At 51.3% G+C, this 15,213-nt stretch overlaps 2 protein-coding genes across 2 annotated transcripts; one reads left to right on the top strand and one right to left on the bottom strand.

Moving 5' to 3' along the window:
* Positions 1-1,063: 1,063 nt before the first annotated feature.
* LOC112889912 (cyclin-A2-1-like) lies at positions 1,064-5,915 on the top strand. The gene is made up of 12 exons (XM_025956708.1): positions 1,064-1,333; positions 2,327-2,638; positions 2,747-3,047; positions 3,337-3,443; positions 3,631-3,723; positions 4,188-4,321; positions 4,521-4,596; positions 4,683-4,759; positions 4,845-4,878; positions 4,961-5,110; positions 5,203-5,337; positions 5,512-5,915. The coding sequence occupies exons 2-12, from the start codon at positions 2,333-2,335 to the stop codon at positions 5,566-5,568; spliced, it is 1,470 nt and encodes a 489-aa protein (XP_025812493.1). The 5' UTR covers positions 1,064-1,333; positions 2,327-2,332; the 3' UTR covers positions 5,569-5,915.
* Positions 5,916-7,814: 1,899 nt separating this feature from the next.
* LOC112889913 (F-box/kelch-repeat protein SKIP25) lies at positions 7,815-9,803 on the bottom strand. Its single transcript, XM_025956709.1, has one exon. It carries the CDS (start codon positions 9,393-9,395, stop codon positions 8,115-8,117), a length of 1,281 nt encoding a protein of 426 aa, XP_025812494.1. The 5' UTR covers positions 9,396-9,803; the 3' UTR covers positions 7,815-8,114.
* Positions 9,804-15,213: the final 5,410 nt, after the last annotated feature.

Consider the following 15,213-nt stretch of genomic DNA (forward strand, 5'->3'; position numbering starts at 1 on the left):
CCTCTGCCACGCGTCCTCTCTTAACGCTAAATCTCTGGCCCTTGTCACTTGCCAACTTGCCATGCCCTACGCCGCCTCGATCTCCCACAGCGCCCGTATGCTCCTTGCTCTGCACCACCCACGCTTCCCGTTGCTTTCGATTTATGGTTTTGAGGGTAAGGTTTAGGTGATTAATAACATAAGTGTAAGGAGACATGAAGGTAGGTAAGATTTAGCCCGAATACCTATACGTTTTATCGAATTTAAGATCTGCTAGTTCAGCTTCTCGGCAACTTATATTAATAGTAGGTGCACGTGTGTTGCGTTATGGATCAATGCTTATGTGGGAAGCGATGTTTGCAGTAATGGTGTGTGCATGTATGTTGTGCTAAGGATCAATGTGCATGTGGGCATGTGAAGCAACATTTATATTGATAGCTTAAAATCGAGTGTATACGAGCAGAGATGTTTATAGTAATAACATGTGGACATGTGTTGCGTTAGGGATACACATCACATGTATGTGTGTATCTGAGCAGTAATAATGTGTAGATGTGTGATTTATTAGGGATCAATTGGAGATTATTTACAGTAGTAGCGTACGCATGTGTATACATGGGTTTAAGATTATCATTCTCCTCATTTCCCTGTCCCAATGTCCATTTCCCATGAACCAAACGCCACCTGTATGGTTGCGGCAGGGCAGCTTGCTCATAGAACCGTTAGAGACCCTCAAGAGTCAAAAGCGAGGCGAAGACAACGGCAGCGTGGATGGCAACTCAACCGAATGGCAACGACGGCAATGCTACAGCCTACGCGACGTGACACGCCCAATGGTCGGCGTCTGCATCCGCTGTTGGGCCTTCCTTGCGAGCGTCGTTTTTGTTGGGCTCTCTCTGCAAAGCTGGTGGATCTTTCCGCACCAGGCGAGCCCACTCGGCTATCGGGCCGCGACGCAGATCTCCAGGACCAGGGACCACTTGGCGTTTAAAGAACAGGTCGACGCGAGCGAGGTCGGAACGGGAAACGGACAGACCAGCAGGCGGTTCGAAATTTGAAACCCTCCGGAATCCACCCATTTTCCCTCTCCTCTCTCCTCCGCTCCGCTCCGCTCTCCTCCCCTCTCTCATCCCAAAAGGGCAAAGAAAAGAAACACACCGCCCTCCTCCGTCCCCTACTCACACTCCCCCACCCTCTACTACCACCCTACCGGAAAACCCAAGCCGGGCGGAGGGAGCGGAGCCCTCTCCGCCGCCGCCGACCCCCGCCGCAGCCGTGCAGATCGCGGCCGGATCTACGGCGCTGGGGCACGGGGGTCCCCGGATCGACGCCTCCGCCGCGCTGCACGCGAGCGGTGAGCCTCCTCGCCTTTCTCCCCCGGTCCGCGTTCTTGGGGTTCCTGGGGTCGATGGCCCGGGGTGCGAATTTCGGGTGGTGCGACGGGTTTCCTCCCCTCATTTGGGTCCAAGAACCTCGGGGGTTAGGGTTTCGTGGGGGTTGGGACGGGTCCAAGAACCCCCCCCCCCTCGCCCGCCCCCAAGAACCGAGGAGGACTTGTTCTTTCCGCGAATAAAGGTTCTTTTAGATGTGCTTGTTCTGTTCTGGACGGGTTGTGCTTGCGGTGCAGCCAAGATACCGTTTGGCCTCCCAAAGAATTGCCGACGCATCCTCTTTGCTGCGTTGGATGAGCTTTTATTGCCGATTTTGGTCGTCTGGCAATGGTGCATTTTTTACCCACAAATTTTTGCTGTAATGCAGAGTCACTGTTGCACCCGTCTGTGTCAATTTGATTCCGCAAATGCAGCATTCCCTCGAAAGATCCATATAATCCTTGTCACGATGAGAGAGCAATTGCAGTAAAAACACGAAATTTGGGGCCTGGCTGCATCTAGGAAATGCCAACACCTTGGTCAGACAAGAGGGAAAAAGAACTGATCTGGTTCTGAATTGTGATAATTTTATTTCAAAATGCAGGTTTCCTCGATCTTTTGATGTGAAATTCGAACATGAATAAGTAATTTTTTTTATAAACAAGTTTGTTTAGCTGATACAAGCATGAACAGGCCATTTGTGTGTATGAGATTCATATGCCCTGTAATAGTCTTTCTCTAACTTACAAGTTTAAAACATGCATAGTTTGGCATTAAATTCGCTGAATATAAATATGATTCCATGAGCTTGTAGGATATGTTTTCTTAGAAACTTATACAACCATGCTCTTCATTTTTTTCTTCACAATTTCGCCTGCAACGTACTATTCACTTGTTCAGTTCCCCAGTGCTATTTGCCTCTGCTTTTGTATTAATCTTATTGTATGAAGTCACATTGTCATTTTCAACATACTCAGGTTCGAATGGCTGCACAGAAGGAAAACTCCGTGCTTATTGCTTGTCAAGCACCCAATGGACGAATCACGCGAGCTCAAGCTGCTGCTAATCGCAGAAGCTTTGGATCTTTTCCTTCCATTCCACTGCCTGCGAAAGCTGAACGGAAACAGGCTGCACAAGGGAAGACAAAAAGGGGATCTTCATATGAGAACACTAGTTCAAGTGCAGCAATTTCAGGCCCCCAGCCTAAGAGGCGCACAGTACTCAGGGATGTAACCAATGTGAGCCGTGCTAACTCCAACAAAAAAATCACTGCTGCAACTAAGCTTCAGGTATTTAGGTGTTCCACACATAACTACAAGGAGTTCTCAATTCCAACAATTTCCCAAACATTTACGCAAACATAGTAGAATGACAGGGTGGCTCTTTTCTTTTTTCAGACAAGGCCCTCCCAAAGGGTTGGAAGAACCACGAGCAAAAGCAAGCAGTGTGCAAAAAAGGTCCCTAAGATACCCCCACCAGCTGTTAATAGAAGTTCAGTTGCTAATGATTCAAACATTGCTGAAGAAACACAAGAGGGCACACTTTTGCCGCAGAGAGAGGAGCCCGCTCTTTTACTAGAGAACATGGGTCCACTATCATTACAGAATGTTGAAAGAAACAGGGACAGTGCTTGTCATGAGGCATTCTTTGAGGAAAGAAATGCCAGGGATAGACCTGAAGCTTCGGTGTCAAAGACTGGTTAGTTGCATTTTCTTTTTGAGCACTGAACATTCTCTAGCATTCACAGCCACTATCGAGTCTCAAAAATGTTCAAGGCTTTTCTTACCTTACCATGTTACATGTTGCAGCTGGTACCCTTTGCTTTTGCTTGAGTATAATCTTGATGATTTTTAAGGGGTATTAGAAATCTGAAATAACAAAGGCATGCTGCAAATGTTTCCCTACTTAGTCATCTCTAGATACTTGTAGATAGTCTTCACATTTCTTATTAGTGGCCATCTGCTAAATATTCTGTATTTCGTTCCAGGGGACTCTCCTGCCTCTGACATTGTAGACATTGACAAAGACATTGGCAATCCTCAAATGTGTGCTTCCTATGTTGTAAAGATATACTCAAACCTAATGGCTTCAGAGGTACGGTATTGTATTTTGGTTAAAAATGAACCGATTCTTCGTTCTGCTTCTCTTTTTTCTCTCTATATTTCAGATGTCTTATTGAGCATGGAAGAACTCCAATTTTTGATATCCGTGTTCTGTTCTTGGCACATTGTGCTTGTTTAAAGGGTACATGCTCAATCTTTATGTTTATGTCATTCCACAGCTTATGAGAAGACCCAATCCAAATTACATGGAGGGTTTGCAACGGGACATCACAAAGGGCATGCGGGGAATACTCATTGATTGGCTTGTGGAGGTTGTTATATCTATGAGTCTATTTGGATTTCTGTTGTACATGGTTTAATAAAATAATGTTCTGAAGTTGGTATTGGATCATTCACCCTCGGCACCTGACAGCATATAGTTTGAACAGAATTGATGCACATAACTAGCAAATGCAAAGTATGATCCAGCACATAAGAAAATTACTGTTGTTTGATGCCAGTGAACTTGAGATATTTATATGATATATTTGAATCAGTTGCCGATGATCTTTTCAACTTTTCTTTTTGCAACACATAACTTGCTCAGAGCCTGATATATAAAATTGGTCAGAATAATGATGTCTGTTTTCTTAGACGGAAACATACTCTGTACATCTCTCTACGCATTTGGTATCTGTCTTTTCTTTTGTCTTTTGATGAAAATATTTTATAATTTTGCGGTTTACTTCTCATGACCCCTCAGGTTGTGATGTCTGATATATTGTCTTTATCGCAGGTTTCTGAAGAATACAAGCTTGTACCGGACACGCTGTACCTCACTGTATATCTTATTGACCGCTTCCTTTCTCAAAACTACATTGAAAGACAGAGATTACAACTTCTGGGAATAACGAGCATGCTTGTTGCCTCGTGAGTTTTATGCTATAGCCATTTATTCTTTGATAGTGGAAAACTTTAAAATACATATGAAAATGTAACATACGAAGTTTCGCCTAGCACGTGGACCTGTTCCTCTGGCTAATGTACCAAATTATTGAAAGCGAATAAACTGCAAATATAGTATAGTTTTGCCCTAAAACAAGTATTGTAAACTTTTGTTATTCTGCAGGAAATATGAAGAGATATGTGCTCCGCGGGTTGAAGAGTTCTGTTTCATAACCGACAATACATATACAAAGGCAGAGGTATTTGTCATGTTAACTTGAGAAAGATAATTACATATATGGAAGGAACTATTGAATAAATAGCTGATAACCTCCTGATCCAGTAGGTATTGAAAATGGAGGGCCAAGTGCTGAACGACCTGGGATTTCATCTTTCTGTTCCAACAACAAAAACATTTCTTAGGTTACCATTGGCCGAATATGCCTAATATTTCATTTCAAATGGGAAACCACTACACCATTGCTAACATGTCTTTTTTTTTTAACAGGAGATTCCTTAGAGCAGCACAGGCATCTCGTAAAGTAAGATTGGTCTCAGGTCTTACAAGATAATTCAAGTTATGCATATGTTTTAACACAGAACTAAGTTCTGAATATTTTGCAGACTCCTTCTATCAGTTTGGGATTTCTGGCCAATTATCTTGCGGAGTTGACTTTGGTTGATTATGGATTCTTGAAATTTCTTCCTTCAGTGGTAGCAGCATCGGCTGTTTTTCTTGCTAGATGGACGCTTGACCAATCTGACCTCCCATGGGTAAGTATGAAAGTCAGGTCGTACATACAGCTGGTCATGCTTTTTTTTTAAAAAAAAATTGTTATATCTAGCTTGCTGCTATTGTTATGCAGAATCAAACTCTTGAGCACTACACGTCATACAAAAGCTCTGATATTCAATTATGTGTCTCTGCTCTATGGGAACTGCAGCAGAACACCAGTAACTGCCCTCTTAATGCCGTCCGTGAAAAGTATAGACATCAAAAGGTATGCAGCCACATCATGCCATTTGAATTCCTAGCACACTGCATTATGAGGTCTTCAGTTTAACTTGATAGTGGCAAGTAAAACCGAAGCTTCACTTGTTTCTGGGGCAGGATTGAAGAACTCATATATGATCAATTTCCTTCCTAACCTAACCTTGTGCTTGTTCTGTTGCAGTTTGAGTGCGTAGCAAATCTGACTTCACCGGAGCTTCACCAGTCGCTCTTCAGCTGACATGCCAATGACATCAATTACCTGTTGATCAGCAACGTTAGCAGCAGTTGTAGATGAGACTGCGTTAACATTGTAGCATTCCTTCCCCTTGTCTGATTTGGTTCTGTTGTCTCGAGCTGTTGTTGTTTCCCGACCTTTTTCGAGTCGTGCAGTAAGAAGACAGATGGCTCGTCGTTTTTGCTTGACATGAGGTTTACCCGATTGTAAACACACTGTGTGTAGGCTTGGCTTGAGTTGATAACCGTCAGATGTCCAGCTTGTATAACAAACACCAGAATGCTGTTTGTTGTGACATAATTCCTTTATTGGTAGCATGGAAATGGAAATTAGTTTGTTGTTTGTGCGCTCTCTCTCTCTCTCTCTCAACATGGAATGCTCCTTGAACAGTCAATTATTAATTTTCCTTTTTGGGTGTGTGTGAATCCTACTGGAAATGGAAAGTAGCCTGTGACTGAGAGATAGCGACAGGATGCGGATTTTTGTCATTTGGTTGGGAGCTTTTGGATGCTGGAGGTGAATGGTCTGGGCGTTGCACCTGATGCTGGCGTATTCTTTTCCTGGTGATCTGGTATGGCTACCTAACGGGCAAGTGATGGACATTTTGCTTTGAAAACGGATGCTTCAATGAAAACGGCAAGCCTGGGGACGACTGGACAAGATTGGGTTAAAATCGCTGGGAATTTTGGAGAGGCAGAGACTACCTGTCATTTTTGTTGCGTGCGACCGCATCCCAGGTGGGCCGAGCGGATTGCAATTCTACCTCCGGACGGCATGGTGTAGGCCCCCTTAGCCCAAACAGCACTCCGACGGCATGGAGTTCTCATGGCTTTGGTGAGTTCTACTTTTGTGACAACTTCTATGACGGCGCATGGTGCTGTGCTAGTTCCGCGGCCATTTTGCTCCTCCCGGCTTGTGCCCGCCACGATACGGCTGGCTGTGCACACGACACGTGTGGTTTAGTTGTTCACATACTTTTACACTCCCCTGTGTGTCCTGTGAAAGACCCAGCACAAGACAAAGTGCACTGTGTGACTGTAATTATCAAGAAAAAAAAGGTACACTGTTGTGTTCAGGACTTTAGGTACTTTTTATTTATTTTGCCTGTTAGTCCCATCACGAACCGGCCGTGGTCCTTGAGGAATTAAAGAGGAGTAATGAGTACGGCATGGCGCCGTGGGCCCGTCCCTGTTCACACAACATTTTTGCTCTCGCTCAATACTGCAGGTGGCATCAGGCATGACCCAACGGCGAAAGGGCCCTCCTCTCCGGATCGGCCGGACTCGGGCCATTACACCCACCTTTTCGCCTAGTCCCTGTTGAAGGATGCGAATGCTGCCGGATGCCCTCAACACGCCCACGAGACTGACACGGCCGGTCGCCGGCCGGCGGGGGGCCCCTCCCCTCCCGCCTTTCCCGATTGAATGAGCCAAACAATCTTTAATGAATTGCCCCTCGAGAACGAGAGAAAGCTGCCGCGTTGACAGCGCCAGCAGGCCGCCGCCCCGCCCCCTTGGCGCCCTGGCTGCTATCGACGGGCGCCTACTTTTCGAGCCCGGCACCACTGGCGCCGCGCCATTCATGGCGGCGACGGGACGTGTGGGGGAGATGATGATGAGGTGTGAGGCGATGCGAAATGAGAGGAGACCGACGCCCTGCCCCGGCACCTGTCGTCCCGTCTGCGCACGCGGCTCGGCGTCGGCGTGCGGATGGGTCGGACGGATGGGTCGCGTGCGGCGCGCGGCAGCCGGCGAATCCGCGCGCGCCGGCTGGACGGGGGAACGGGACCGTCCCGACGGCCGGTGCCGGGTCCGTGGGGAGGACGAGGAGCGGATGGCCCCCAGCGCAGCCACTGCCGGACGGCATCGTTTCTTGGCCAGGAGCCGCCCGGTGCCAGCGAGGGTTCTGGAAGAGACGGAGCTGGCTGCGGCGGAGGAGCGCTGGACGATCGAGAGGCTGCCATGGCTGACCGGCCGGGCAGGCAGGAGGGTGCCGACGCGGATATTCTTCCGCTTCGAGGCACCGTGGGCGGCCCGCGGCTACGTGCAGCGTGGATGAGACGCGGACCGAATCTGTGGACGCGACGCGATCCATCTGTGCGCACGATCCCCGAAGAAATCTGCTGGCCGCGTGTCGAGCTCCGCCGCCGTGAGGGAACCGACCGCGTCGACAATGCAAAATTCCGACCGGCTGATCGGCGGCATCGTGCCGCTTTCGCACTTGTTTCCCACCAAAAGAAGCCGGGAAGGTCGAGAAAAAATTGCAGCTTCTGGAGCTTCGATTCAAGTTCAAACTGATTCGTATGTGTGTGTGTTTTTCAAAAAAAATAAAAACTAACTGCTAAGGGTCTCATCTCACAGAAAATATGAATCAAACTCGGCAAGGAAAATCTCAACAAAAAATGGCGTTGGATCGGATCATGAGCAGGAGGAGAAGGAAGGCAATGGCCCTGTACAGGAGCAGCAGCAGCACGTGTGTACCGAATCGCCGAATCCCACCCAGACGGTTCCGGACGTGGCGGGAGGCCGCCGGCAGGCGGCAGCCGGCTGCTACTCCGCCCGAGTCATCCTGGGCAGCACGTGCAACGCGACCACCCGCTTCCCGGCCGGCGCCGCCACCTCCCACGTGCGCGGCGCAGCCGCGGGCCCTCCCGCCCTCCGTGGTGGCTTCGGCGTCGTCACGTCCACGACGATCACCTTCACGCCGCCCTCGGCCGCCACGCAGACACGGCCGCCGCCGGCCGCCATCTCGGTCGCGCCCTTGAGCCGCTCCGACTCGGCCACCGTCCTCCACCGGTCGCCGCTCCAGTCGTAGGCGATCAGCGCGCCGCGCTCCTCGTCCACCACGAAGATGGTCTCGGCGCCGCCGGCGGACGCCGCGGCGGCGGAGCCCTTCCACCCGGCGAGCATCCCAGGCGGCATGTCCTCCCACCGGCCGGCACCAAGGTCGAACACAGCGCCTTCCTTGGCACCGCGGCTGCGGAGGCTGACCATGCAGACCTTCCCGCGGGAGCAGACCGCCTCCGCGGCGTCGCGGCTGAACCGGCAGTCCCGCATCGGCGGGAGCGGCTCCCACGCTGCGGCCGGCGACGCTGGGTCCCACACCGCCCCCGACCGGGCGTCGTTGGCGTCGTAGCCGGCGCCGACGCCCCCGGCCACGAACACGCGCCCCCGCGCGCTCCCCGCGGCGCACCACCTGCGCGGCGCGAAGGGGAACCGCGGGCCGAGCTGCCACCGCGGCGTGGGCGCTGACGGGTCGAACACCATGGGGCGGGGCAGCGCCGGGCTGAGCGACTGCGTGGAGCCCGCGACGAGGACGAGGCGGCCCCCGGCGGCCACGGACTGGAGCGGCAGCCGGCGGGAGAGGAAGGACGGGTGCCAGAGCCTGGGCGGCGGCGACGGCATCGGCGGCTCGGGCAGCTCGTCCCAGCGGCCCGCGACGGCGTCGTAGGCCGCGAACGAGACGCGGCCGTCGGCGCCGTCGTCGAGGACCGCGTAGAGCGACAGGAACGGCGGGAACGAGGGCGAGTAGAGCAGGCGGCGCCAGGGGCGGCAGACGGCGCGCAGGAGCCGCGGTGGGAGCGGCGCGAGGCAGAGCTGCGCCAGGTGGTCCGGCAGGCCCGGGAGGAGGAGCTGGTGGTGGTGGTGGTGCTGCTGCTGGTGCTCCCGCTGCTGCCGCCGCTGCGCGTGCGCCAGGGAGCGCTCCGCCTCCGCGCCGGCGGCGGCGTCCATGGGCGTGGCGGCGGCTGTCCGGTGTCGCTTGTTGGGCTCGGCTGCCGCGGCGGCGGCGGGGGGCCAGCAGGGGCGCTTGGCCGCGGCGGGTGCAGCCATGCGGGGCGGGCGGGGGAGCGCTACTAGTAGCAGGCAAGGCAAGGCAGGTGCCCCCTTGCTTCCGCTCGCACGGCGATGGCCCTCTCTTAGTCTATAGTAATATATGGCGTGCGTAGGGATGTGGTGGCCGACGGCGACGTGGCGCGGCGCAATTAATCTGGAAAGGTGCCGGCGCCTGGCAGGGGTCGGGAGGAGTGGAGGAGGGAGGAGGGGCCCTAGTTGTAGCCGGAGGAGGAGGAGGCGGGCTGGAGCGGCGGAGGCATGTGCATGGCGTGGCGTGGGGGAGGCGAGCTAGCTCCATCAAGCAAGCAAGTGGTGGTGGACAGGCCAGCGCCGGCACGGCAGGGCAGGGCAGCTGCCGCCCTGGGTGCGAGTGAGTGAATCCGCTCGCTGTTCCTCTGCTTCTCTGCCGCAACTCCTGGAACGCGGGAGGGGACGGCGAGGCCTGCTTTGGTTTGCCTTTTCGGTTGGAGTCTCTAGTCCACACGGTCGGTAGCATGGTCATGGACATTGCACAGGCCCATGCTCTCGTGCGGCTAACACTAACAATTACACACAGTACGTGGTGGTGCTCTGCCTGCGCATACCGTCACTTCACGATCGTATATTCACCGTCATCTGGCAATTAAGGGATCCACACGATCTATAATGTCTTACGAGGATTAGGAGTCTAGCTAGTTTTGTCTGGTGGCAGAAACAGAAACTTAAGGTCAGTCCTAGTGCACAATTATCAAAACTGAGAATTAGGTAACTGTGCCAGCTGAGTTTCATGAGGATGAAACTTCTCTCTCGTCCCATAAAACTTTCTCCTCCTTTCTCCTCACCATGTCAACGAAATTGATGATATAGTATAGAGTTTAATACTATAAAACTCTCTATGAAACTTCCATTGAGACTAGCCTAATATTCCAGAACGAAGGTAGTAACTCATAGGGGCAGAGTTATCCTTTGGTACTCCGAATAAGTCTTCGAATCATTGGGAAACACTATTCTTCTGCCTTCACCTATGTTGATGACTCCATTGTGTAAAGGTGATGACCTACGTTCTTCGTGGAGATTCGTGTGTTTCTCTGTCCATTGTAACCAAACTATTGATAAAAAAAACATTTTACCAAATTTTAAATATATTTTCTGAGGCACTAAAGTTGTGGAGTCCAAAGGTCATAATAACAATATAGCTGCTGGAGTTCCACACGTGCTCGTTGTCCACCTTCTGCCTATGCACCCACAATCGCGTGAATGAATACAAAAAGGGTAAACCCTCAGGTCAACTAATTGGTAAAAGGTAAAGCCCCCTTATCGCAGTTAGCTTTGGGCGTCCACTCTGCAAACTCGCACCGAAAAAGGCTGGCTGCTCCATTTTGTGCCCATGTCTGGTCACACCAAATTCGCCAGTTCGGGCAGGCCGCGTCCATGCAACTCGTGTCACGCTGCACCTGCCAGTAGTTAACCGAATAACGTCGTGTGTGATCGTGGATGATGCGAGACAGTGACGGGCTCGCTTTAATTCGAGATAACATACGCAAACACAGACGCAGCACGCCGGCTAGCGTCTTGTTCGCCATCCACTAGGAACTTAGGAAGCATGCAGCTGCCAATGCTGGGTAACGAAGCTAGCAGCAGAAAGCTCCACCTTCGAGAGGACACAAGCTCGACGACCTTTTCCGTTCCGAGACAAGCTAAAGCTGCACGATGGGATCCGACGACTGTACCATCTTCCGTTCCGTGCACTGTCACGGTGCAGGTTGCTTTATCCGCTAGCCACAATCCCAACGCTAGCTCAAAAAGGTCTTCACGACGGAGATTGGAAACTCAATAATGTCTTCTTTCTCTCCATTAAGAAGATTTTAACCGCAGTTTTATTTTTAAAAAAATAATAAAAACCGTACTCATGTCTTAATACATAAACTGTACAATTTTTTTTTGAATTTTTCCAACGCGTATGAAGCAATGCCCTCATCCCTTCGAAAAAATATCCCAAAAACTTTTGTCGTATTATCAAGTCACTTGTACTAATTGATATGGTCGTGATAGCACTATTCAGTTAAAATAGGTGTTACTATTTGTTTGCAATCCACTGTTGCCGAAAATATTCTGCCAACCACAGTAGGGACAAGCGCATTCACACAAGTTGGGGCCGGCTGCCGCTTTGGAACCCCGAATATTCACGCGCTTCCTTTTTTTTTTCCACATCATCTTTACGGAACATTTAGCCTCTTTTTCCTGGACAGCTTCGGTCCGCTTCGCACAAAGCCGCCGCCGGGAAAGCGAGCTCGGGCACGCGCGCGCGCAGGCGCAACGACAACACCCGACGCACCTGGTCGCGTCGACTTTTCCGGCCGCCGCTGCTGAGATCGGCGGTGGACTTTTCCGACCAACGCGAGGGCAGGCGGAGGCCGGAGTCAAAGCGAGAAGGCGCCCCGTGCACTTGCACGGTTGGTCGGTTTGGTGGGGGGCTCGTCGCCTTTTCGGACGTTGGCAATTGGCAGAGCAGGGGGAGTGGAGGTGAGGCGGCACCGGCTCCAACCTGCTGACCTGCTTGCTTCCAACGCCCATTTGTACGGAGATGGAGAGGTGGAGGAAGCTCTTCACGGATTCGGGCTTCTTGGTACGACTTGGAGCAGGCCGCATGCCCTCTCTCCCCATCCGCTGTTCTCTCCGTTTCAAATTGTACATCGTTTTAGCAAATACAGATACATATATGACCATCAGCATATAAACATTACTACATAGAATGATATTGTAGCGCACGTGTTATTTGGTGCTTGGAAGAGGAGAGATCATCTGCTCCTAGAAAAGAAAACGTGCTCTGTATAGAGCAGCTGAGATGGTCCACGGACAGCTTGCAACTCCACGCCACATCACCGGAAGCTGGAAGCCTGGAAGCACGCCCTGGACCGACGGGGCGAGTCGTTGTGCCGGCGCAAACCCAGAGCTGGATGGACTGGACGGGATGGGCCGCCGCGGCAGGACAAGCGCGCCCTTTTCAGGGCTACTGTGGCACGCAGTAGCAAGCTAGGACACGCCCATGCCGGCGGCCTTGCCGTGCACGCACATGCAGCGCTAGCCTTTTGGATATTTCGTCGCCGCCGCGTCCCGGCCTCCTGTCTCGCCCCCCATGGCCACTCGACTTTTTTCCGTCGTGCGGTCAGCCTCACGCGGCGCCATCCAATAGACGTGGACGCCGACGTTTTTCTTCCTTTTTTTCATAAAAGATTGGAGATCCAGAGATACTGCCACGATAATCTTTGACCGGCGGAGAGAGCTCGAGCACCGTCCTGTTCACGCAGGAACGGAGCCTGCCTGCCCCTGCACAGGGGCCATGAACTGGACGGTGGGAGGAAGCAAGTTGTTGGGAGTGGTCTGCGAGCGACGGGCGCAGAGGATCCGATCCCGTGCCGTGTGCCGTGGCCAACCGCGGCGGGCCACCACCACCCGTGATTACTGATAAAACAAGTCGCGGGCGCGCATCCAGGCGAAAAGGCACCTTTTGGCCTTTACGAGCGCCGGGAGCCGTGACCGCCGGCGGCGACCGGTTCAGCCCAGCACCGATTGAGTGACAAGACAGGCACATGGGGCGCCGGGCGCGGTGGTCCGTCACGTGCCAGCAGCAGCGGCTGGAGCACGACGGGGATTGGGACGGGCGCTTTGCGGTTGCGTGCCGGCTTATTAATCAATGGCCTCCTTTTCGATCGGGTGCTCGCAGCACTGATCGCTTGGCACGTGGGGAATAATGCAGGCACTCACCTCCACGGATTAATGCATAATTTCCCTTGCAACAACGCAGCGTATTCGGTGGGACATGGACGGCATGGCAATTGGCAAGTCGGCTCGGCCCGGCTCCCCGCGCCACCGTCGTCCTGTGGACCATGCGCACGCCTGATCGACGACTGGTTGGCCTTGCTCTAGACTCTCAGACATCGAGGGAAGAAAGGACGGTTGGTCATCAGCTAATGTGACGCCGTCTTCAAATTTCTCATCAGCCTTAACCCTTCCTTTTTCTGAAACTAGCTGGAGCAGTACACCTTTGCTGGCATCTATCAGCTGGTTGGAGGGGAGGGCGTAGTCTACAGTAGTTGATCTTTTGCTGATCAGCTAGCCCAGCAATAGGGCGTGCATCATCCTTTGTCCTTCGCTACACGACGAGCACGAAGACTTGGAGCAGAAGTGTAGCTTAAAGCAAAACCCTACCTGCAGCTAGTACTTGTCCGGTATATGAACCTTTCAACTGGTTTGTACGTAAGATCGTCACTGTGTATGTTTACATCACGAGATCGAGGTAAAACTATACATGCAGTACACATAATACATAGTACGCGCATTATATCGGAAACACGTGCAGATCAGATTTGTACGCACATGGTTTATTGTTCAGCAACAATGTAAGGTGATCATCACTCCGTAACACCTCGATCTGCATTGCCATCCTTGCCTTGCTCGATACTGTTCGTAAAGTACAAGCTTCCCCTTCCCTCTTTCCCCCGGTTCATGTACAAATTTGCTTGACAGCATATGATATGACGGTTTGTTGGCCAGTAGTGGCAACGAAAAAAGAATTACAATTCTTAATTTCAGCGTGACATAACAAACAATATAGTATGCAAATACGTGGCCACATCCGCTGGCCATGTTCTAAAGATCCGGAAGGATCCATCCAGATTTCGGGGGCCATGACCACATAAAGGGAACCTTATCAGACAGAAACAGCGCAGATCGAACACGCCAACACATAGCTTTTTCGATCGCCAACTCGGCCCACATGTCAGTGAGCTGAGTTCAGATGCGAGACGTCAACAGCCAATGACAACGACGCGCCGGCCAAGTGGGCAGCCGTATCAGGCTAGTAGCTCCGTATCCTGTTCCCATCACCCACCCCTAATTAATAATCATGTATTGGGTGCTACCGGTCAAGCTCAAACTTTTCGGCCCATTTCTCGTCTTCCATGGTAGCTTCACGAGCTTATTAGAAATATTTGTACGCGGATCCAAGCGAAGCAACCGTCGCGAGGTGCTTGTTGTTAATACCCTCAACACCGCAGCCAGTGCGTCGACAGCTCAACCAATATATATATTTACTCCACCGGCTGCCGGCCTGGCCATTTGTAAATGTGTGTATATATATATATCTATCCTCTCTCCCAGTCGGCCAATAAACTAGAGCATGATGCGTGCTACATGCTCTTAGCATACTATATGCAATAGAATACGCGCAAGAGACAGATCGAGTAGTCCGCTCGCCAACAAAGGTAACCTTTTTGCGCCCCCTCACGCTGGCCGGCACCTGTCTATTAATTATTACTCTACGGCAAAATAGACGTCTTAGTCCTTCAATTCTATTCCGAGGGTCAAGCCAGTCCTTCAACTTTTAGATCGGTCAATTTAGTCCTCAACTTTTATTTTTGATCAAACTTATCCTTAAGCTGATATTTGGCTCTCCCTACTAACATCTACTAACATCAGGCTGATGTGAAAAGTTATTTTTACCCTTAGCTCCTTCTCCTCGTACTCAATTTCCATTGTTGTATCGCTGTAATTAATCAATGATAGGACACAACGGATCCATTGTTATGTTTCCTGGCTTGCTGTCTCTCGTATTTGTTAAAGTGGCCTTCCGTATTTAATTTAGTCTAGATCATAAAAGAACATCATGCACATGTTTGATCAACTTTTTGCAGTACTTCTCAACATGCAAATTATGAAGGAGAGGAAATAGTCAAGGGTAAACAGGACTGTTTACATTAGTCTCATGGTATTATGGAGCCTCACATTAGTATAAGGATGAATTTGATCTAAACATAAAAATTGAAGGACTAAATTG

This window comes from Panicum hallii, chromosome 4, assembly GCF_002211085.1.
Source record: "Panicum hallii strain FIL2 chromosome 4, PHallii_v3.1, whole genome shotgun sequence".
Classification (NCBI taxonomy): domain Eukaryota; kingdom Viridiplantae; phylum Streptophyta; class Magnoliopsida; order Poales; family Poaceae; genus Panicum; species Panicum hallii.